This window comes from Balaenoptera musculus, chromosome 5 (assembly GCF_009873245.2).
Source record: "Balaenoptera musculus isolate JJ_BM4_2016_0621 chromosome 5, mBalMus1.pri.v3, whole genome shotgun sequence".
Classification (NCBI taxonomy): domain Eukaryota; kingdom Metazoa; phylum Chordata; class Mammalia; order Artiodactyla; family Balaenopteridae; genus Balaenoptera; species Balaenoptera musculus.
Window position 1 is genome coordinate 36,528,424 of NC_045789.1, and position 25,911 is coordinate 36,554,334.

At 33.3% G+C, this 25,911-nt stretch overlaps 1 protein-coding gene across 2 annotated transcripts in view; it reads left to right on the forward strand.

Annotated features, from left to right (window-relative positions):
• Positions 1-24,255, forward strand: part of RBM46 (RNA binding motif protein 46) — a 45,923-nt gene extending 21,668 nt beyond the window's left edge. Inside the window, exons 5-6 of one of the 2 annotated variants that reach the window (XM_036853275.1) lie at positions 14,774-14,833; positions 22,235-22,953. In XM_036853275.1, the coding sequence (XP_036709170.1) occupies positions 14,774-14,829 (56 nt within the window). In that variant the 3' untranslated portion in view covers positions 14,830-14,833; positions 22,235-22,953. Of the gene's footprint in view, positions 1-14,773; positions 14,834-22,234; positions 22,954-23,294 lie in introns of those variants that run through there. The other variant, XM_036853274.1, reaches the window with a different exon arrangement.
• Positions 24,256-25,911: the final 1,656 nt, after the last annotated feature.

A 25,911-nucleotide genomic window follows, 5' to 3' on the forward strand; every position in this document is an offset into this window, starting at 1 on the left:
TGTAATATTTGGTTAAAGATCTATTAGTTACATGTGGGCCATTCCTTACAGCAAGTGACATTTGAGCTGTAAAAATGGCCTGTATATTGATTTTTATATGTATATAATAATTAATATTTTAAGAAAATGATTTATTTGGCTAGCTGTATACCTTCCTGCATTGCTTTTAATAAATATAATCTTACATACCACCCTGATAATGATTTCTACTATTTATAACTTTATGTTAAAAAGCATATAGGAATGCAGTCATTAGAAAACATGTCTGTTGTAATTGTATTGCCTGATAATTTGATGAGTATATTCTGAACTCCCTCATTTCTTACATGTTTAAACAGTATAGCTTGATTTTTTTTTTTTAACTGATAGTTTTGAAGAAGGGAGTGCTTTTTTTTTTAATTTTTATTTATTTATTTATGGCTGTGTTGAGTCTTCGTTTCTGTGCGAGGGCTTTCTCCAGTTGTGGCAAGTGGGGGCCACTCTTCATCGCGATGCGCGGGCCTCTCTTGTTGCGGAGCACAGGCTCCAAACGCGCAGGCTCAGTAATTGTGGCTCACGGGCCTAGTTGCTCCGCGGCACGTGGGATCTTCCCAGACCAGGGCTCGAACCCGTGTCCCCTGCATTGGCAGGCAGATTCTCAACCACTGCGCCACCAGGGAAGCCCTAGCTTGATTTTTATACACAGATTAATCAAGAATAAACGTGAATAAATAAACATTGTAAACTAGGATGTACAACTCCAGCTTCTTTTATACAGTAGTTATGTTGACCTTCACTTTTTCTTTTGCATATTTGATTTCCTTTCGTTATATTTTCTAAGGATGTTATTTCTAGAGATACTTCACGCTTTTTTTTGTAATCCTGTTTTATAGGTGGATTGTTGTAAGACTACAAGCCCATGAAATTAATTTTTTTCTTGTTACCTTTGTTTCAGCATACATGTTCCAGTCTGCTTGTTTACTGGCCAGATTAGGGGGTAGACAGATTTACAGCAGATGTGTCGTATGTGTCTATGGCTTTTTCTTCTTCTGCTGCTATGTCAATTTTTGGTCCAAAGGTGACCAAATATGTAGTTCTAGATTTGTGAAAGTACAATTTCCCCCCAGTATCCAAGTTAGAGCGTTCCTGTGAAATCTTTTGTAGGCTGCAATGGCATAAAGCGAAGAAGCAGTTACCTTAGGACACATCTTGCTAACAGATGGACAAAATAAATCAAGGTAAAGCACAAATGCTCACAGACACAGTTCAAAGCTATGATGGCTTGATGCTGAGGCACTGATGTAGTTCTGGGGGAAGGATCTTGGCCATGCCAGTCTGGATGTTCAGGCTGCATGCTGCCTTTATAACGAATTTGCTACAAAACAAACCCTGAACGCTATTTTTGCTTTTTACCTTTTTTCATAGAAGGGAAAATCCTCTTTGGATTTCTTTTGGTTAGCAAAAACAGATACTAATGTATGGTGTAAAGTGAACTTTTGAAAAGTGGGGGATACCTGTATTGGATAATTTGGGGCACAGAATTTAAAAGGTTCCAAGTGAGCCATTATGATTCTTTGAAAAACAGTTTTAAAATTGTATTCTGCACTATAAAGTTATAATTTTTACCAAAAGCAAAATAATTCAAACAGAAATGTTTACTCATTTAAATGTCTCACTTGTGTGTATTAGGTGTCTACATATATTTCTTTGAGAGATCACAAATCAAGTTTCCTTGAGGGATTCCTAGGTGTAAAATTTAGATACATCAAGTATAGAAATAATGAAGACATCAAAGCATTGGAAAGTTAATTTCTCTTCTCTTAAGAACTAGAGGGAAAGAGGAGGTACTGAGCAAAAATAGGATTACTTACCCTGTGAAAGCACTCTTTTGGCTTCTGAGGGGGATTTACAAATATGATGAGATAGCTGTGATTGTTTTCCTTCTTTATTTCTTAAGTCTATGATTTACTGACTTAAGATTTTTAAGTACTTGTATTGAAATGCGTCTAGGATATCTGTGACTCTCTAGGATATCTGCTCTTTTTTACAATCATCTATTTCTCATTTGTGCACCAGTGTCTTTTTTAAACCTCACTTTTCCTGATTTTTAAAAATATTTGCATTTTTATTTATTTACTTGCTTATTTATTTTTATTTATTGTGGTTTATGCCACAAGCAGGGAGTGGCTTGTTACTGAACATGACTTGGGAAGGAGGATGAACAGCCTTTTTCCATCAGTCGTATTAGGTTTTGGCAAGTAGACTGATGTCAGCCAGTCTTTGATTTAAATTGGTAAATAAGGCAAATTTCATTGCCTTGAGATTTTATCTGAATTTTTAGGCAGTAATAATTTTTATTTTCAGTTCTTTTAGTCTGATGTTCTATTTTTAAAGTTTTTATATGAGAGGAAAAATTTCTATAGTCAACTAACAAATATTTATGTTTAGATATGAGGTATAAATAAATTGAAACTAAATAATTCAAATGTCGTTGCCTCATTTATCTAATTATATTTATCCTGGGATGCTCTTTAAATATGTAGTTCATTAATTCAGGGAATTTACATACATTCTAAAGCCCTATTATAAAATCCAGGTTAGGAGTAAGATTGAAAGATGTTCAACTTCTCCTCAGCTCAGTTTCTTTTTGGGGAGAGATAGCATTGTCTCATATTGATGGGGCAGGCTGACCTAAGCAAAATATTAATCTTACCTTTATCTTTTTTTTTTGCTTGTGATGGGCTATCCACTGTAGTCCCTGCTTCACTCCCTGAAAGATATGAGGTGGCTTATTAAAAATAAGTAAAATACGAAAAGATTCAAATCTTACATTGAAGGAATTGAGGCAATGGGAAATTATGAGTAGGAAAATAAAGCCAAGCAAAACTAAACAATATATTGTTTAGGGATGAAGGAATATATGACAAAACTATAAAGGAAATTAAGAGAATGGTTAACACTTAAAAATTAGGATCATGATTACTTTAAGGACTAAAAGGAGAAGTTGGAAAGGATACAAGAGAGACTTCTAAAGTATTGATAATCTTCTGTTTCTACACCTGAGTGGTGTGTGCATGTTTTTATTTTTAAAATTACGTTGACTGTACATCTATATTTTATACATTCCTCTGTTTGTATAACATACTTTTATAATAAAATAAATAAGGTGACAAAGAATGAAAGTCAGCCAACCAACCAATAGTAAAAACCTGAATTATTTTGTCAAAACCAGAATGAGAGTCATTCTACTCTAGAGATTGTCAGATTAACATACATACCCTGGAAACAATATGGGTTTAAATTGTGCTGGTCTACTAATATGTGGAGTTTTTTCAGCAGTAAATGCTACAGTACTATGAGATCCAAGGTTGGTTGAATCTGCAGGTGCAGAGGGCTGACTGTAAGTTATATGCGAATTTTCAACTGCTCAGAGGCTCAGCACCCAACCTCTGCATTGTTCAAGGGTCAGCTGTAACTCAAGGCAAAATTGGAAAGTTATGTAGTATTCAGACCAAATAATTTTATTCTGCTCAGCCTATACCTGGAATGTTTTGTTTGCTTTTGGGCACCAGCATTTAATTAAACATTGACAACTAAGGAAGACTTAGAAACTCTGTAATAAGAAGTTGGGACAGTGAACAACTGAAGTATGTAGGTCTGTTTAGTCTGTAAATATTAATGCAGTATTTACAGGAGGAATATGATTGCTGTCTTCAAATGCTTGAAGAGCTGTCACATTGAAGAGAGACTTCAATATGAAGCTCCAGGGGTTGGAATTAAGTCTAATAGAGGAAAGTTTCAGGGAGGTAGATTATGATTGAATATAATGCAGAACCATGTAAGCTTTTAAACTACTAAAAGCTCTGTACAAAAAGAAAAAAACCTTTACTTTTTTAACATTTATTTTAGAATTTCAATTTTTTAATTGAAGTATAGTTGACTTACAATATTATATTAGTTTCAGGTGTACAGCATAGTAATTTGATATTTTTATAGATTATACTCCATGCTAAACTGTTAGAAAATGCTGCTATATTCCCTGTGCTATGCATTACACTTTTTTAAACTTATTTGTTTTATACCTAGTAGTTTGCGCCTCTTAAACCTGTTTACATTGTTAAGTACATGTATGGAGGCAAAGCAAGATTCTTTACTAGACTATTTTAACTCAGAATTATCTTCTTTAACACCACGTGGAGTGTATTAACCTTGTTATTTTGATGCCCTCTGAAAAATTTGCCCTTTTGCACACTTTGATTTTAGAAAGTTTATTTTTAGAATCCTTATTCTTGTCATATGAATAATCTTTTTGTTATTATTCAGTCCTGTAGGCTTAATTATTTTCATTTTCAGTTTATTAGCTGGCTGATGGTTAATCCTTGTTAGCATATATGTTCATGCAACAAATATGTATTGAACACTGTGCTTTATATGAAGTCCTGAGGATCACTGTAGTGAATCAGACACAGTTGCTGCCTTCATAGAGTTTACATTGTATTGAAGGAGACAGTTATTCAGTTACAGTTCTGATAAACACTCTAAAGAAGTATGAGGTGTTATGAGAAAATATAATTGCATGACCTGACCTAATCTGAGATGAGAGGGTCAGGAAATAGTACATTGCATTTTAGAAAGAATTACAGCAAAAGGAAGTTCAGTACTTTAAATTTAGTATAGTGTACAGGCCACATTGAATAAAAGAGCATGGCATTCAGAGCCAGATTTCCTGGATTCACATCCCAGCTTCATTACCTACTTGGAAAAGTTACTTTAACCTGTCAGTACTTCAGTTTCCTCATCTGAATGTTAACAGTATTTATCTCATAGGGTAATTATATATATTAAATGAGTTAAAATTGTAAAGGGCCTACAGCAGTACCTTTTATATTAAAATATGCTATATAAGTATCGAAGAATAATACTTATTCAGAAAACAAATCCAAGACAACAGATTTTTCCAATTATTTATAATAATGAATTTTATTAGTAATAATAATAGTTAAGATTCTTTGAGCACTTACTGTATGTTAGGTACTGTGCTAAATGCCTTTACATGATACTACATTATTCTGTCAATTCTTTGAGGTACTATAGATATTATTTTAATGTCTTCACTTTCTTTTTTCTAACAAATGAAGAAACCAAGGCTTCAGTAGATTGAATAATTTGCCTAGGATCCCCCAGTTGGCTAAGAGGCTGTGCTCTTAACTGCTCTTCTTTGTTAACTTCACATGATCCCAGTGAAAAACTGACCTTGGCTAGTGTTAAACATTTGATAACAGACTGTGAACTTGTGGAATATTATTGGCAAGTTATTCTTCTAAAACTCAAAATATAGTGTAATGGGCTTTTGTTTCATACTTTATCTCCTTTTCAGAGACAGTTTTATCTCCACTAGTCCAACAAGCCCATATACCGGACCACTCCAGGTAGTGTGGACCTAGGACATCTGTCTGAATCCTGGAAGAATCATTCTGAGCTACAAAGACCTTGCAAACATATCTTGTTTACATTGTAGCTTTGAGATTTTTAAGTTTACTCTAGGATTAGCATTGCCAGCTGATGGTATATGTGTCAGGGTGGCAGAAGATATGTGTCTTTTTCCTCCATCAGATGCTAGACAGAATTTCAAATAGGCAAAGTTTGTTTACATCTATTTCATGGTCTCTTGTTGCTTGGTATTCTCATTTTACTTTTTGATTATACTCCAAACGTCTTATTTTGTAATTCAGCTACATAATTTATCACTCCAGTTATGTCTGATTATTCTTTTTCATTGTTATTTCCTTGCTCAGGAACCTACAGTGGCTTGCTATTGTAATGTAATAAAGTCCTCTCAACTCCACATTCTCCTGTTCAGGATGCTCTATTGTTTGGCCCCATCTTACCTAACCATAGATAATACCTCTTGCTTTGATTATCTGAACTTGCCATGCTCATTGGTGTTTCCAAGCTTTTCCTAGTGCTGCTCACTCTACTTGGAATATTATTCTACTTTTATCTACTTTATCTGTTATACAAAGCTTTTCTTGGACATTGTAACTGAGAATGATTTGTTCTTTATAATATTACTCAACAGTTTAGTAATTTTTATATTACTGTTTATTTACTATTATAAAGTTTTGATCCATTAGGATTATAAAGCCAGGGGACTTTGTACATATATTTTTTTTAATTGTTGTTATTATGTCCTTCATTTATTATAGGTCAGTACTATCTCCTCCTTTAATACTCAGCATGTGGTGCTTTTCAAATAATTGAGAGTGATCTACATTCTGTAAGATTAAAAGATAAAATTCTGAGGAAAGATTAAGTTTGGCTGTGCTTTGAACAGAAAGAAGAAAGGATTAAAAAAGAAATATCTGAGATATAGAGTTGGTAGGTGCAGACACACAATCAAATTATGAATGGTGCTTAACAGGATGATATATATTTATATCTCACTGAAGTAGAAATGAACAGTAAATAATTTTTAAAAGGCTGATAAAGTTTTAAAATAGTGAAACCTTTGAAATATAGACTGAGTCGTGGGTTATTTTGAATATGTTATATGTTATGAACATATTGAATATGTAGATATGTATTGTGTGTGTGTGTGTATGTATATATATGAATGAAATTTGGATATTGGAAGAACAGGAGAGTATGGTTGTAGTAGTTGCTTTTAAACTATCTGAGAAAAACTTCATGTTTTTATCTCTGTCAACAAAATGTAGTATAGAATATAATGGATTGTATTATGTACAATATTATTATTATTTTAATGAACATTATGATAGCTTCCTAAGTTCATTATGTAATCCACAGTTCTATTTAGTGCCATTTGTTAGGACTTCACAAGTGGAAAATAATTGGCAATAGCTTATTGTGTATTATTTCTAAACTTAGTTTATATTAGCATTGCATTTCTTCATTCTTCTACACAGGTATAGACCTAGGAGATGGAGTTGTTTCAGTTTAGTTTCCTAAAGGCAGGAAAAGCCCTGAAAATTCAGGATGCTAATATAGCAGTCTTATTTGGAATATACTGGAATCCTGTGCATTTAGTCATTTTCTATTTTCAGAAGAAGAAATAGCAGTATGACACATCCGAGAGTCTGAAAAACAGCTTTTCATCTTCATACCATTTACTATAAAATGTATATGGAAATCTTCTTCAAACTGAAACCAGTAAAATCTTCAAAGATACAGAATATACTTGTAACATTTAGTTTTAAGTGACTTTTTAAAATAAATTTATTTATTTATTTATTTTATTTATTTTATGGCTGTGTTGGGTTTTTGTTGCTGTGCGCGGGCTTCTCATTGTCGTGGCTTCTCTTGTTGCGGAGCACGGGCTTTAGGCGCGCAGGCTTCAGTAGTTGTGGCTTGTGGGCTCTAGAGCGCAGGCTCAGTAGTTGTGGCACACGGGCTTAGTTGCTCCGTGGCATGTGGGATCTTCCCGGACCAGGGCTCAAACCCGTGTCCCCTGCACTGGCAGGTGGATTCTTAACCACTGCGCCACCAGGGAAGCCCTTAAGTGACTTTTAAAACTTTTCATCACATCTTTATAGAACAAGTCATAGTTCTACAGTGTCATGTCTTCATGAGTATAATGAAAATTAGAATCCTAATTAGTGGAAATTATACGTAGTTTATCTTTCTTTTGACTCTTATTCCTACATAGCAGAAGAGTAAAATAACATATCCAATTATTTCAGTTTTCAGAAAACAAGATCCTGTCTCTGACCTTTGAAGTTTAATGTATCCTGTTCTTATTCTTGACTTTCAATATACCTTTTCTTTTCCTGGCCCCTTTCTGTGCCTTGATTACTGAATAATCTCATTCAAAATAATTTATCAGAATATATCAGTCTTTTTTTTAAAGGAATGACACTAATAAATGGCAAATTAAACTGGGCTAAAGCACCAGTAGTAACCTTGTGTTTGATATTAAATTGAGGTTCTGCTGATAGGTTTTCACCATCTCTTCTGTGTATTTATTAACAGAAGTGTAATTGTCCTATATCAGTAATTGAAATCCCAGCATTTTTTTCCTGTTGAACTTGATTTCATTTAACTTAAAGATTAACAGAAAACTAATTCTTAAAACTCCAGGTCCAGGTGGTAGTCTGTGAAGGCATTTTGGAAGGAAGACTTGTTCCATATTTAATAGTAATTCCATTTAGCATCTCTACTGAAAATCACCATTATAGTTTTTTAAAATTACTTTGAATCATTTTTCTTTTATATGTTATTCTGTATTGATAGTAACTTTATTAAGTGGTTTAATTTTTTATAATTATAAATGATCAACTTCTCTTTATGTGTATGTTCTAATTCCTCTTTTTTATAACTTACTACATTACATACAAACAGAAAAGTGCACAATTCATAACTGAAAGCTTTGTGAATTGCCACAGAGGGACCACATCAGTGTAACCACTAGGTGAAGACATAAAATATCAATACCCTAGAAGCCTCCTTTGTACTCCCGCTCAGATATTACTCTCTTTGTTCCCAAGGAAACCAGTCTTCTGACTACTTCTGTTTTTGAAATTTGTACAAAATTTTGTAAACTTTTGTCTGGCTTATTTTGACATTATGTTTATGAGATTGGCCCATGTTGTTGCATGTAGCAGTACTGTTCATTCACTCTTATCGATGTAAGGATTCAATCGAAATCAAAGAATTTATTTGCTATTTCTGTTGTTAGAAATTTGAGTACTTTCGGTTTGGGCTGTTTGAGATAATGATGCTGTGAAGATTCTTGTACATGGTGTTTTTGCATGTATTTCTGTTGAATACATAAGAGTGAAAGTGGTAGGTCATATTTTTAAAACTTGAGTAGATAATGCCAAACAGTTTTCCAAAGTGATTATACCAATTTACACTTTATTAGCAGCACATGGGTTTCAGTTGTTGCATACATATCCCTGCCAATACCTTGGGTATTATCAGTCTTTTAATATTGAATATTCTGGTTAGTATATATTGCTGTCTCGTTGAGATAATAACTTCTGTATCACTATTTAGTAATGATAGTGAGCATCTTTTAATAGGGTTATAGGGCATTAAGATATCCTCTTGATGAAGTGTCTCTTGATTTAAGTCTCTTGTCCCTTTATTGTATTGGGTCATCTGGTTTTTTTCTTTATTACTTAAGATACAAGCCCTTTGTTGGAGATATACTTTAACAGATACCTTCTTCCACTTGTGGCTTACCTTTTACTCTCTTCATGATACTCTTTGAAAAAAACAGAAGTTGTTAATTTTAGTGTGGTTCAATTTATCAGTCTTTAAAGTTAGTACTGTTTGTACCCTGCTTAAGAAATCTTCGCTTACCTTGAAGTGATAAAATAGTCTCCTGTATTATCTTTTGGAAACTTTTTTTTATCTTTCAAATTTAGTGAGGTTGTGAAGTATATATTGTATGTATGTGTGTGTACACACATACACATACCTATATACACATACCTGTGTATAAGTCTTACTATACATTCAGTATTCTCTTCCATTGATCGATTTTATTACAGTGTGTTAATTTTGAAAATCTTAATAGTTGGTAGAGAATATCTTCCCAACGTTTTTCTCCATAATTATCTTGACTCATCACAGCCCTTATATTTCCACATGAATTTTAGAATCAGATTGTAAATTTTTACCAAAAAAATCCTACTGAGAATTTGATTGGAATTGAATTGAACCTGTGGCTCAATTTGTGAAGAAATGACATTTTTATAGTATTGGGCCTTCTGATCCATGAAAATTATAGATCTATCCATTTATTTAGACTTTCTTTAATTTCTCTAAACATTCAGTAGCTTGTAAATATTTGTGTAAATATCTCCTACATTTTTTATTAGATTTATTCCTAGGTATTTAATGTTTTTCAATGCCATTGTAAAAGGTGCCTTTTCTATTTTTGATTGTTCCTGATTATATAAATACAATTTATTTTTTATGTATTGAATAAAACATTTGAGTATAATGGTTTGTTTTGGCTCTACATTATTTAAAATTTTTCTACATACACAGTCATATCAATTGCAAATAATGAGAAATTTTTTCTTCCTTTCTACCCTTATACTTTTCTTTTTTCTCTTGCCTTATTGCACTGGCTAGAACCACTTGTCCAGTCTTGAATACAAATAATGATAGAAGGCATCCTTGTATACTTTCAATATTTCTCCATTAAGGTATGATGTTTGCTGTGGTTTTTATTATAGAAGCCCTTTATCACAGTAAGAATAGTCCCTTCGAGTCCCTTCCTAGTTTTTTAAGAGGTTTTATCACAAATGGGTGATGAATTTTTTCTGTATCTATTTAGATAATTATATCATTTTGTCTATTATTCTTTTAATGTGGTGAATTGCATTGATTGATGTTTGAATGTGACATCAGTCTTGCATTTCTGAAATAAACCCAGTTTGGTCATGGTACATTATCCTTTTTATGTACTATTGATGAATTTGATTTTTGATACTTTCTTTAGGATTTTATGTCTATGTTCATTCATAAGATTGGCCCATACTTTTCCTCATAGAAACATTAGGAAGTTTTTTCTCTTTTACCATTCTATGGGAGAGTTTGTTTAAGATTGGTGTTGTATATTTTTTGGATATGTGGAATATCATTTAAGAAGCCATCTTAGTTTAGAGTTTTCAGCCTTTCTTTTATTACATTGTATGCATTTCCAGGCTACAAATTGATCTCTTAAGTATGGTTATAGCTGCATCACATACGTTTTGATGTACTTTATTTTTATCATCATCTTTTTGAAAATATTTGGATTTCTTTTCATGAGTATAAATTTCTAAACATATGAAGATTCTTGTAGTTATATTTTTTTATTTTACTATGATTGGAAAGTATATTATGTATCATTTCAGTCCTTTGTCTTGTTTTTTAATGACCAATTAAAGTAAATATTTCATGCCTGCTTAAAAAGGATGTGTTTGCAGTTGTTAATTGCTGTGTATTAGTTTGCTAGGGTTGCTGTGGCAAAGTACCACAATCTGGATGGCTTCAGCAACAGAAATTTATTCTCCCACAGTTCTGGAGGCTAGAAATCAGAAATCAAGGTGTTGATGGGGCCATGTTCCCTCTGAAGCTGGTAGCGGAGAATTTCCTTGCCACTTTTAGCTTCTAGTGTTTGCCAGTAGCCCTTTAGTTCATTGGCTTATAGATGCATTATTCCAATCTCTGCCTGTGTTGGATATGGTTATCTTCTCCCTGTGTGTCTCTGTGTCTTTACGTGGCATTCTCTTCTCTGTGTTTCTCTATTCCTATAAGGATATCAATCATAGTAGAATTAGGGTCTGCCCTACTCCAGTATGACCTCATCTTAACTAATTACATTTGCAGTTACCCTATTTCCAAATAAGGTCACATTCTGAGGTACTAGGGGTTAGGACTTCAATATATCTTTCTGGGCACACAGTTCAACTCTTAATATAAATTAGGCCAAGTTTACTAATTGTATGTAAATTTCTTTATCTTTCATGTTTTTTTGGCCTGCTTATTCTATTACTATGAGAGGGTCATGAAAATCACCTACTATGACTACAAATTTATCTTTTCCTCCTTTTGGTTCTGTCAGTTTTTGCTTTTTATATTTTGAGGTTGTGTATTAGGTGCATAGAAATCTAGAATTGTTATATTTTTCTGGTGAAGTGTACCTTTTATTATTATACTGTGTCATTCTATCTCTATCATGCATTGCTGCCTTAAAGAATACTTTTTCTGATATTAACATAGACTTACAAGCTTTCTTTTGATTAGGGTTGCATGCATATATTTTTCTATATTTTAACTTTTACTTTCCCTGTATCTTAGTCTTAAGATGAGCCCAATATATGGTTAGGTTTTTTTTTTTTTTTTTAATTAATTAATTAACTTATTTTATGGCTGTGTTGGGTCTTCGTTTCTGTGCGAGGGCTTTCTCTAGTTGTGGCAAGCGGGGGCCACTCTTCATCGCGGTGCGCGGGCCTCTCACTATCGCGGCCTCTCTTGTTGCGGAGCACAGGCTCCAGACGCGCAGGCTCAGTAATTATGGCTCACGGGCCCAGCCGCTCCGCGGCATGTGGGATCTTCCCAGACCAGGGCTCGAACCCGTATCCCCTGCATTGGCAGGCGGATTCTCAACCACTGCGCCACCAGGGAAGCCCTATGGTTAGGTTTTGTTGTTGTTGCTGAAGTTTGTTTTTGTTGAAAGTCTGTGTTTTGAGTTTGCTCAGCTTGAACTGAATATACTTATTGAAATGCATAGAATTAAGTCTGTTGTCTTGCCATTTGCTTTCTATTCCTTGTTCTGTGTCCCTATTCTATTTCCCTTTTCTCCTTTCTTGCCTTCTTTTGATGGATTATTTATTTGCCCTTTTCTCTCTTCTTCTTTTAGCTGTATTAGTCATAGAGTCTTTATTATCCTTTTAGTTATTACCCTGTAGACTCCAACATGTATTCTTAACTCACTGAAATCTAATATTAATTAGTGCTTTTATTCCATTCCAGACAATGCAAGGACCTTAGTACACTCTAACTTTTTAAATTTTCTCTTCCAGTTTTGTGTAGTGTCTTGATATTTCTGTATGTCTTTAACTTATATGTTTTAACTCCCCACATACCTAATTATAATTTTTAGTTAATATAGATAAGTATTCATTTACCATTTATATATCATTTCCTTTGCTCTTTATTTCCTCCTATGCGTCAACTATGATTATTTCTTTATTCTGCTCAAAGAACATTCATTTGTGTTTTCTTTGGTATGAATACACCTATGACAGGTTACCTCAGTTTTGTTTGCCTGAATATGTCTTTAATTCACCTGCCTTTTGAAAGGGTATTTTTACTAGATCAGCAGTTACTTTCCTTTAATTCTTTGAGGTTATTAATTCCACTCACTGTCTTCTGGCTTCTGTTGTTTCTGTTGAGAAGTCAGCTATAATTTGCTTATTACTCCTTTATTGTAAACCTCCCCACCCCCCAGCTACTTTTAATATTTTCTCTTGTGATTTTCACAAGTGTTACTGTGATAGACTTATGTGTAGTTTTCTTAGTTTTTATCTTAACTGGGACTTTCACCACTTCTAAAATCTGTGGATCAGTGTTTTTCACTTGTTTTAGAAAGTTCTAAGTGGTTCTGTTTTCATATATTGCTTTTGTCCCATTTTGTCTATCCTTTCTATATGGTACTCCAGTTATACATTTCTTAGACCGTTTTACTGTATCCCGTTTATCTACTATGTTCTTTCTGTTCTTTTCCATTCTTTTGTATGTTTAGTTTGCATATTTTCTTCAGACCTATCTTTTGGTTCATGAATTCTTTTTTTCATCTGTGTCTAACATGATAAAACCATTATTTGAATTTATTTCTCAGTTCTAAAATTTCATTTGACTTTTTTTTATGATTTTCACTTTCCCTCCAAAATTTTCAGGTTTGTTTTTTATTTCCTTGAGTATATTAGTCATAATTATTTTAATATCTAGTTCTGAAAACTTTATCTACATTTCCTGTAGATCTGTTACTGTTGACTTCTGTTTCTTGTGCTTTTAGGTCACATTGTTTTATCTCTTTATTTGATTGGTTCTTTTCTGAATTCCAGATATTGTATATGAAAAAATGTGGAGATAATTTGAAAGCGAACATGCTGTTAACTTTATTCAGAGAGGATTTATTTTTGCTTCAGAAAGGTGACCAAAGGACTGGCAATCCCAGATTGTCTTAATCCAGGCAGGGATTGAGAAGGTTTGAATTTAGTCATCATTAAAGTTGGTCTACTTCTGGTTCAGTTTTATTCACGGTTCCAGACTTGCCTCATCAGTAGCTCCTCAGTTCCAGTTTTTGTCCTCTTATGCTCAGAAATTTGTCTGTCTCTTGCCATCTTCCCTTGCCTTTCAGATTCTTTAGAATTGGCCAATCCTCCTAGGCAAAACACACCTCCAGAAGATGTGCACACCTCTTTGGGTTTCTTGTCTAAGATCACAGTCCCACAGTTCTTCAGTCTTGGCCATTCTCAGTGCTTTCATGTAGGTAGTTTTGCTTTTAATAATTGTCTAGGTGTTCTAGTTCTCACTGGGGGGGTTGATTAAATTACCTGTTTTGTTATGTAAAAATCAGAAAATATTGTGACTATTTTTTCTGCTGAGTTATCTTCAAGATGGGTATTTAAAAATCTGTAGTTTTATGTGGATCATCAAACATTTTTCATTTGTTCATACTCTAATGCAGTTTCTTAGCATAGCTTTGGATATACATTCCTATGAAGAGAGATCCACCAAAATGGATGGATGTCCAGAGTTGTACTATATATGGCTAAACTAGGCTTCTAAAGTTTAGCTGTTAATAAGCCAAATATTTTTTATGGTTTGTATTATTTTGACCATTTATTTCTTTTTAAGGTGGAAAGAAAGGATATTGATATTTTTCAAATTCACTTAGATTCTTTGGCTATCTGCTTATCAAAAATTGGGCAATCTCAGTTGTTTTTAAAATCCTTTTCTTATTTTATTGGTAGAGTAGTACTTCTTGGAAAAACCAACTAATAAGGACTTAATTTGTATAGAAAGATATGTTTTTTCTGTTAATGTATTAACTCATAATTTTCATTCCAAAATCAAAGTACTGTTCTCTTTGTTCATCTTTGCAGAACTTCAGAAATAACTATCACTTTTTTCTTTTCCTCTAAATTTATTTTCATATTTACTGATCAAATAGTTTTTACCTAAAGTTATCAAGGATTCCATGCACTTCCAAGATAAGGGGTAACAACAATCTAAAGACTCAATTATTTTCTGTCTTCACTGCTTACAGACAGGGAACACAATCTCTTCAGCCTGGACCTATGTAGAAGAATTTGGAGAAAATAAACAGGTAAGAAAAAGTCTCTTAGGAATATTAAGTGATATATTTAATTTCCAGAAAGCCAGTTATAAATTATTCTTCTTATGGTTTTAAGAAGAAATATTTAAAATTGTTCAATGAAACCTTGTGAAAATTTTTAATTATTATAGCTTTGTTAATTATAGATGCATTAAGCAAAGTTTTAAAAAGTTAAACTGACTTCTATGTTTCAGGTCTTCTGAAAACTTTTAACATGCTAGTGTGTACATTGTGAACCACCAGGATGGCAAACAGTATTAAGGTAGATGTAGTTGGAATGAGTGTATTATAAAGTAGATTACCCAGAATTTCTCAGACTTATTTGAAAATGAAACTCTAGTTTTTTCAAACTTACTAAACCAAAATTATTATTGATACAATTTAGAATAAAAGTTATGTTTATTAGGATTCACTGTTTAGTTTTTCCTACATGGTACTGAGAAGGATAAGTTTTAGTAGGAAGCTAAAGGTAGTTTATAGTTTGAGTAAAGATTATTACTATCCAAACTCCTTTTTACATGTAGAGGCAAAAAGAATGTTGTAGTTCCCTGGGTAGTAATCCATGTGTTCTTGAGTAGGTTACAATCCTAGTTTGCTATAGCTTGGATCATAATTTTCCCTCTCATAGGCTGCTCTTTTATTCCTCTTTCCAAAATGGTATAGAAACTAGCATTAAAAGGAATTTGACATAATTCAATCTCTTAATACAAAGGTAGCAAACTGGAAGCTCTTGATATGATTTGTTTGGTCTCTTCAGTTTTTTGAAAGGAAAGCAACTGGGTTTCATTTCAGTACAAATAGCTGGACAGCATTTGTTTTATATTTGGTCCTTTTTGAGTTCTTCTTTTGTTTGTTACATCTTGGCCTCTGAAGGCATTTGAGTTTGTAATTGCTGTGTTTAATGTATTTTAAGAATTTTTCTGATTTGTTTTTAATGTTTTCCCATTATATAGTATCCCTATTAAAAGTTCTTCCCAAACTGATTTGCCAAGTTGTTGAGTGAAATAACTGTTTCTATGGTCAAGTTTGGGAAGAACCATGTACTATGTATACTCCCCTTGGAAATCATAATGCATGTTAGCATCCTGAATAATTGTAGTAGCAATTTGTTTAGCTGTTAAACCCATCTTTCCTAAAATTTTTCCAATGTTTTTTGGCCTAAGGGATTCTTGTTTTGACAGGGTACTTGAATTGTGTGCGATGTCATTTGAGAAACATTTAAACTAACCTACAGAAACACTTGGGATTTCTTTATAACTTTTTTGAGGTATAATTGAAATACAATGAAATGCACATATTTAAAGTGTACACTTTGGTCAGTTTTGCTTTATGTATAAGTCTGTGAAATGACACCATAATCAAGAAAATAAACATTTCTATCACCTCTACTATAATCCATTCCTCCTTCTACTCTCTTTCCCAGGCAACCACTGAACTGATTACTGTCACTATAGTGACATTAGTTTGCATTTTCTAGGATTTCAAACCCTTGTTTTTGAAGGTTTAAATTATAATCTTTAGAGATAATTTAGAATGAAACGGCTGTAATTTCTTAAAAATAAAAGTACTGATATCTGACAAAGTATATGTTTATGATTGTTATACAATATCAAAGTTTCAGAGTAAGAATTTAAAATCCAAATCACTCTTTCAAAATTATATGGGAAAATACGTTGTAAATTAAAAAAATAATTTAGTTGAAAACAGAAATAGATGATTTTTCCCCCAAAATTGAATCTGAAAAATATAATCATCTAGTAAAATCAGAGAACTAATTAATTAGAACCTTATAAGGAAACAGTTATAGACAATAATTTTCTTATCCAGCCACCTGTTACTAAGATTATCATACTCAAACCCTCCTATAAATCATCTTAAAACAGAAATAGTGGCCTGAGTTACCCTGTGGGCCTAGTCTTAGAAAAAATATTGGTCATTGCACGTCTACTTTTTGCCCTTTGCTGTCAGTCACCTGATAGGAAAAATTAAGTAGACAATAAAAATACTTTTTAAAAATTGAATTGAAGTAGGGAAAGTAAATGAAGTAAGAATGCCAGTAAATTTGATAATACTAGTGTATTCCAGCCAAAAGTATCACTTAAAAATTTATAGTTAATGATTTTTAAATATTTCATAGGTTATAAGTTGCTTAATAATTACCAACTCTGAAAATTCTTTCCTCTGCCTTATAGTTAGCTCTTGGTCTTCTGTACTAGGAGAAAGTACAAAATAATAAATGATAAATGTTAATAATATTCTAATACAGATGATTTTTGTAAATCTCTGTCTTTGTATGTATAATAAATACTGTTACCAAAAACTTGTTTTGCAGATGAAATTCAGTGGTTCAGTAAAAGAAGGTTATTGAGTTATTATAGTTATGGCTCTTGGAATGTTAGAAATTGAAATAGTAAATAGTAAATAGTAAAATGAAATAGTAAAATAGTAAAATGAAATTTTACTATTTTAGTAGTAAAATGTAGTAAAATAGTAAAATGAAATAGTAAAATAGTAAAATGAATTTTTTTCAAAAATTTTAATAAAGATCTCACAGAAATCTAAAGAAATGCTTAAAATATGTATTAAAGTGGGAAATGTATTTCATAGGTCAAAATATCAGGTGCTTCACCCTTATACATTGCTGTTGGGAGTGTTAAAATGGTACAGCTGCCTTGGAAAATATTTGGCAATACCTCAGAAAGTTAAACATAGAGTTTACCATATGACCCAGCAATTCCATTCCTAGTTATTTACTCAAGAGAATTGAAGACATATGTCCACACAAAATCTTGTGCATATTATTCCTTAGCGACATTATTCCTAACGGCCAAACGGTGGAAGCAACCTGGATGTCCATTGACTAATGAATGGATAAACAAAATGCAGTATCTCCATACAGTGGTTATAAAAAGGAATGAAGTTCTGATACATACTACATGGATGAACCTTGAAAACATTATGCTAAGAAGCCAGTTAAAAAAGACCACATAAATTATGATTCCTTTTATATGAAAAATCCAGAATAGGCAAATCTATAGAAACAGAAAAATTAGTGGTTGCTGGGTCTGGCGGAGAGGGAATGGGGGGCGATTGCTAGATTGTGCAGAGTTTCTGTTGAGGGTGATGAAAATGTTCTGGATAGTGGAGTTTGGTTGCACAACTTTGTGAATATACTAAAAACCACTGAATTGTACACTTTAAAAAGGTGCATCAAAAAGAGAGGGGGTGGGTGTGAAGGTAGAACTCAGAGCTAACAAGGAAAAGTAAAAAACCAATTATGAAGAATTTACTTTCTAATGGAAAATCAGTTTAAAGAATATCTGGTCAGAAACAAACTAAAAGAAAAAGATTAGTATGAGAAGACACTTTCAACTGAACTCACTTTAAAGTCTCTATTAAGGGTTTCCCTCTCCATATGAAACAAAAGCAGCTAGAGAATCTGTGATGTTCGGTCAAGAGGTGTAAGAGAATTAGAAACAAAAAAGGGACAAACAAGAAGAGAGTAAATCAGTATATATCTATTGCTTAGTTTTCACTGAGGAACATATTGGTGGTATTCGTCTCTTGTGCTGGACAGAGAAAGGTAGGAGACCAAATTATAATCGCTGCAGAGGCGGGACTGGCAAGCAGGTGATGAATGTGCTGCCAGGCTCTGCTCTTGCGCCCATGTCAGATGTGGCACTACAGTTACTACTCACTTTCTTGCTCATTCCAGACACAGCTTCAGAATCTTTTGGAACCCACAGTCCTTTTAGCGATTACTGCTTAATTAGAATTGGCACTTAAGGTTAAGCCTATTTACTAGTCTTAATATAGGTCAAAGTTATTCTGTAAAAATGTATCCATTCAACATATAAATATGAAATTTTAGAGGATTTGATCAAAATGTTATCTCTAATAATTATATTAAAGCGTTATATTAGAGCAAGTTACTCTCATACGTTTTTTATTTTTGTGCAGAAGGGTCTTTTCTTCAAATGAAGTGTTACATAAAAGTTTAGCACATAAAGCAAGGGAGTGCAGAGCTGTGTGAGTTGAAGTGGGAAGTGTGGGCGTGGGTAGGCTCAAGCAGAAGCCAGGTAGCTTAGAGCGCCCTCTACTTTATTTCTCTCCCCCTACGCACAACAACCTTTTTTTTTTTTTTTTTTTTTTGGCTGTGTTGGGTCCTCGTTTCTGTGCGAGGGCTTTCTCTAGTTGTGGCAAGTGGGGGCCACTCTTCATCGCGGTGCGCGGGCCTCTCACTATCGTGGCCTCTCTTCTTGCGGAGCACAGGCTCCAGACGCGCAGGCTCAGTAATTGTGGCTCACGGGCCCAGTTGCTCTGCGGCATGTGGGATCTTCCCAGACCAGGGCTTGAACCCGTGTCCCCTGCATTGGCAGGCAGATTCTCAACCACTGCGCCACCAGAGAAGCACCACAACAACCTTTTGAAACGCTTTCTCTCAACCCAGTTTTGAGAAGATTGCCAGAGTAAAAAAGCTTAATCAAGTGGAAATAATACTTTCCTAGGAACTGGGAAGCCTAATTTTTAATTTGTTTTTTTCTCAATTTAACTGTGGGAATATGGAACAGTCACTTAATCAACCATCTTTTGTCTGTAATATTCTTCAGTGAAAGAGGTGGTTTGAATTAGAGATTTCCGAGGACTCAACCTATTACTATTTAATATTTTGATTTAGAGAATCTAATTAGTCAAAAACTTTATTGATATCAACGGTAAAAAGACAAAACTAGTAAGAATGATCAAAAGGCTTGAACAGGGCTTCCCTGGTGGCGCAGTGGTTGAGAATCTGCCTGCTAATGCAGGGGACACGGGTTCGAGCCCTGGTCTGGGAAGATCCCACATGCCGCGGAGCAGCTGGGCCCATGAGCCACAGCTACTGAACCTGCATATCTGGAGCCTGTGCTCCGCAACAAGAGAGGCCACGATAGTGAGAGGCCCGCGCACCGCGATGAAGAGTGGCCCCCGCTTGCCGCAACTAGTGAAAGCCCTCGCACAGAAACGAAGACCAAACACAGCCAAATAAATAAATAAATAAAATTAAAAAAAAAAAGGCTTGAGCAGATACTTTACTAAAGAAGATGTTCAAATGGTCACTAAACACATTATTAGTCATAAGGGAAATCCAAATTAAAGCCAAAATGAGATACCATTCATATCACTGGAATAGCGATGATTAAAAACACTGGCAATAACAAATGTTGGTGAGCGTTTGGAGCAACTGGAGCTCTCATATTTTATTGATGTGAGTGTAAAAATAGTCAGAGTGCACTGTTCGGCAGTATCTATCTCTAACCTACCACCCAGCAATTCTACTCTTACTTATTTACCCCAAAGAAATGAAAATATGTATCCACAAAAGGACTTGTATAAGAATGTGCATAACAGCTTTATCCATAATAGTCAAAATTTAGAAACAACCTAAATCTTTATCAACAGGTGAGTGTGAGCAGATAAAGAAATTGTGGTATATTCATTCAATGGTATACTACTGAACAATAAAAAGGAACAAGCTACTGATATATACAATATGAATGAATCTTAGAAATTATGTTGAGAGAAGACTTTAAAAAATACTTTAAGAATACATTTTATATGAAGTCCAAGAACAGTCAAAACTAAGCTATAGTGATAGAAATCAGAAAGTGGTTGCCTCCAACAGAAGGGCTCTTTTTTTTTTTTTTTTTTATTGTTAGCATTTAACAAGTTAGCACTTTTTTTACCCCCAAATTGTAATGCCTAATAGTCGTATTTTTCAGGATATATATAATTACTGGATTTATTTATTTATGGCTACATTGGGTCTTCGTTGCTGCGCTCCAGCTTTTTTTTTTTTTTTTTTTTTTTTTTTTTATGGCTGTGTTGGGTCTTCGTTTCTGTGCGAGGGCTTTCTCTAGTTGCGGCAACCAGAAGGGCTCTTGACTGGAATGGATAATGGGAACTTCTAGATTGATGGACATGTTTTATATCTTGCTTTGGGTGTTGGTTACATAGGTTTATACAGTTATCAGAACTCACTGAAATGAACACATAGGATGTATGCATTTTATTGTATGTAAATTGTACCTCAGTTTAAAAAGTGTTAATTAAGACAGTTGAATAATTCTCAGTGTAAAACTTAAATTCTGAAATTGGCTCTGTATCATTCCCTTAAGAAGAGGGGGAAAGGGGAGTAATATCCCAGTCTGAGGCAGAAACAGTGGGATTGAAGAGCTAAGGATGTTCATTGGGAAGAAAAAGCAGGGGTGGGCAAGTAAGTATATGTTAGGAATTTTAATTCATTTGTTAATTTGTTAATCAGTGATGTTTTCTGATTTTTATTGTCTGTGATATGTAAGTTGTATGTTAGGGGAAAACATGGTTCATCTAGGTTTATCTCACAGTTATTGTCTCAAGTTTGACATGTATTATATTTTCTAATCACCCAGATTTTTCCCAAATATATTTAGATTCTTAAATTGTAAAAATTTATTTTTGAAATGCTTATAAACATCTGAAGCTTTTCATTTCCTAATCTTTGTAGTATTAGGGGGAAATTTTTTTTCTTGATTTATCCTCTATGAATAAAGTCATCAAAGTGAACTTTTAATATGATACTTTAGTCTCCTTAAAAATGTGAGAATAAAACAGTCCGTTAGGGTATTTGTAAATTGAAGGTTTACATCAGGGGAATATCAGAAATACAAATTTTCAGACCTGATAAGCACTCTGCTAGTAGCCAGTTGTCTGTCTATCTTCTTTGTGAAATCTTCTCCTGAAGATCTCTTTTTTATCCACATTTCATGAATGGGCTGCATTAGATCTTAAATGGATATAAACCCAAAGTGAAGGTGATTTCTCTGAAAACTACATTTCCCCACACACAGAAGTATAACTATTTAAAGACCTGTTCTTCTAAATCATGTTGTCTATACCACACTGTTAAAATTTGAAAGAGCTAGTTATATATACCTGCTTAATAAGGAATTTATTGTATTTGCGTGATAACGTTTAGAAGGAGAGAATCAGAACTTTTTTTTTTAGCAATTATTTGAATTATCAGGAACACTAAGGTTTTTGTTTATACTCAATGCCATAACGCTTCAGGCAAAGTGGATCCATTAAGAGAAGAAAAAAAGTTCTCTAATACCTAGAGTTATCCTACTTTTGGATATTAGAAAAGCAAATGGTGTCAAAGTCATTCCTTATCCAGTTTCAAAATACTGAAAATATTTTGAACTGTATGCCTTGAATGTATTTATGTCTTCTTGGAACAAACTGCTTTTATTGATCTTATGGTACCATTAATAAAAATAAAAAGGTTATAAAATTATTCTAATTAGAGTTTTACAGGCTAGAAATTAAACCTATATTTAACTGATTTTTATTTTTTCCATTTTTTTTCTTAACTAGGTCCTTTCTGATGTTGCTTGAACTTATTCTCCTGCAGTTGATCTCATTCCTGTTGGCTTAATATTAAGTCCCATGACAATACTAAGTTAACATTCATTTTTAGGCCTCATTTATAGCACCAGGAAAATATAGAAAAACTTTACCTGTGCATTAGATGACCTAATTTCTTCTGTTCCTAGAAACACCATACCTTTTATAAATAATCACTTCATAGTCATTTTCACACCCTTGGCTTACTCTACACCAAAGAACATAGTTGAGTTTTTGGAAAGTACAGGATTTACAAATTTGGTCTTTAGTACTCACACACATCTATAAACATTATAACTAATGAAGCAGGAAATTATTGATACATAAGATGAATGTTTATTGTGGAACAGTAGTATTTCAAATGTTGGTTTCTAAAGAAATAATTTGGTTTAATTTTTGGATTTTTCTGTACTGTAAGTTGATAATGGTTTCTTGAAGTTTATTTTATAAAGGTGATTCATTTTACTGTTTTATGGTACCAGTAGGATTCTAATGTTAAATTGGTTTGTGGGGTTGTATAAATGTTTACATTAGTATTTAAATAATGAAATATTAGACAGTTTTTGCAGTCCAGGGGTAAATATGTCTGCTGGTTTGATACCTAATACAGTTTCAAAAAAGAAGCAAATATGAATTCACTGTTTTATATCTTTTCTTCTTGGACGATCCCGTAGTGTCAGTACCAGATTTAAAAGGAGCTTCCTTGTGGATAGAGCAAGAGAAATCAGAGGTTCTCTTTTTCGGTGATCATAAAGACACAAAACAATTAATAGATATCCAAGAATGCATTCTAGTAAGATCTCTGAAGCATTGTGTCAGTGAAAGTTTACGTAATACTGACTGATGAAATTATCAGGATTTGCAATGCAGTGAATGCTGAAACAGTCTTTACCAGCAATATAAGATTATCAGGATTTTGAATGTTAGAACATTATGTTAAACTGTGATTATAGTTTTAATGCTTTGTTTCTTTGAATTAAATTTGTAACCATAAAGATGTGAAGCATAATTGTTACGTATTTATTTACAGACTACAATTTCCGTCGCAGCTCAATAAATAGTCTTTCCCCTGTTAGTGCTACCCTCTCTTCTGGGCCTCCCAGCCTGCTTCCTTACACTTCAAGGCCTTATTCTTATCCAAGCTATCCCTTGTCACCAACAGTATCACTTGCTAATGGCAGCCATGTTGGACAGCGGCTATATATCTCCAATCAGGCCTCATTCTTCTGAAGAAAATATTATAAACAGGGGTATGAAAGTTTCCTTGTAAAACATGCAAATTAAAATACTGTTTTATTTTAGAATCGGGTTTGTACATTTGGTTTTAAAATGATAATTATATATTTATTTCAACATAGTAAATATCAGTCACAATTCAGAATAACCTCCCATTGTAAAACTTTTAAAAATGCTAAGTTTAAAAAGTTACTTAGTGATTTCTCTTGATAAAGTTATAACAAACTGCTGTTCTTTTTAAACTTTTGGGATTTTAAATAACTTCTGATTCCTGAGTGGTCAGTAGAACCCAGAAGTTTACATTAAATTTTTTCATTATACCTTTGCTAAATAGAGTTTCTCAAGTATTAAAGCACTTGCAGACAATGGTTACACTAGATTTGATTACCAAGGATCACTATCTGTATTAGCGATTAGAACAATTATATAAACAGAAGCATCTAACTATTATGTAGAAAGAAATGAAGGGCAAAAAGATTAAGACGCAGATTTTGTGCAGTACTAAAGAAAAAGCAATCTACCATTGTGGTCCTTGAAAATAACTATAAATATTTTAGTTAATTGTTTGTTGTAGAAATACATTATAATTTTGCTGTTAATGTATTTAAGGTTTTTATAGTTATGCTCCATTTGTGTTTTTGATATTCACTGTATAGTTCTTTGAGTAATAAGTGTTACGGTTTTTAATGTTGAAATCATGTGTTAATTTTTGTACTTGAATTCAAGTTCTTTGACATTAAATATACGATGCTTCTAATATGCACGTGTTTCACTTTTGTTTATTAGTATGCACAAAAAAATTAGCTCTCACAATCGCCTTGACCTTCTGAGAACGATTTCCCCTACTTGGTATACATAGGCTCAGTGTCTTCATTGGGACCAAAGCAAAGGATACTGCAGAAAGAAAATTAATAGTTTTGTGAAACGTAACCAAAGTCCTTTTCAGGGACCAATAGAAATACTTTGTTCATGAACCCAGTGACGTTTCCTTCACTTTTTAATGAATAATTAATGAATCCAGGTCATTTGGACTGTTTAATAGTTTAGCATCTATTTTACATCTGTAATCAGTTTCTAATGGCGGTTTGCATAATTTATAGAGACAAAAATCTTTCCTCTTAGAATACCAGACATTAACTTTATTGATCAACTCATTGTATGGGGTATAGGGTTTTCATTAATAGAATATGAAATAGTTGCATATATTTCTTCTACTAAAGTTTTTTCTAGCAGAAGTTATTGGAGAGTAAATTAGTTTCTTTTTTCATCCTCTAAAGAAAGATCATTCCATCTAACTATACGTAATACTTTCCAGGTTACTGCCTTAGATCTTCTAATTTAAATGAGCATAGACATTATACTTAACTAGCATTAATTTTTTTCTGACATCTGATTTTACAGTTTTAACTCCCGTGACTCACATGTTCATATCACTCCTTCAGCAAACATAACGAGTATTTATTTCATTAGCTACTGTGGAAATACCCTTGGGATGCAGAGGTGACTCAGATTGCAAACCAGAAGATAAACAGACAACTTAGTTTTTCATAGAAACATTTGGAATGGCCCAAATAATAATAATTACAAGTTCCCACATAACTTTTTCACTTAAAATATTACACAGTTGACCCTTGAACAATATGGGTTTGAACTGCACAGGTCCACTTAATACATGGATTATTTTTTCAATAAATACGTACTCTAGTAGTACACCATCCATGGTTGGTTGAATCAGCCAGTATGGAACCATGGGTGCTAGAGGGTGGGCACCCCCAACCCCTGCATTCTTCAAGGGTCAATTGTATATCGCAAACAATTCAGAGAGCTTACTGACCACATAGTGTATTTGGAGGTCCATAGTTATATGGTGGGAAACGTATAAGCTTTGGCATCAGGTTTGATTACCACTTCTGCCAAGTAACAGCTCTTTGAACTTGTACACATTTTTTAATCTCTCTGAGCCATACTTTCAAATCTGTATAATCATGATATAAATAAACCTTATAATGTTAAAGGTAAAACACTTGCTAAGTAGAAGGCACTCAAATGGTAGACTATATTGTTTAGGTATAATTATATAAAGAATATAGTAGTCATTTATTTGTACTGGTTTTTCATTCCTTCTGCCCCCTTCAACCAGAAATATATAAATCAGTGCGTTCATATCAAGCACTGTCTCTTTCTATGATGTTATGGTTGAGCAGTTTTATTCATACTGCATATGAAATTTCATTTGACTTGTGAACATAGCTACTAATTATTTGCTGCATTAATTCTTGTAGCACAGGCTCTATAATAAGCTATCGACCACAGCCATTATTGGTAAGTTTCTTAGCTATATCATGCAGCTCATTGGGCAGGGAAACACTTCTAAAGACAGCCCTTTATCAAATTCTTTGTACAATTTTGTG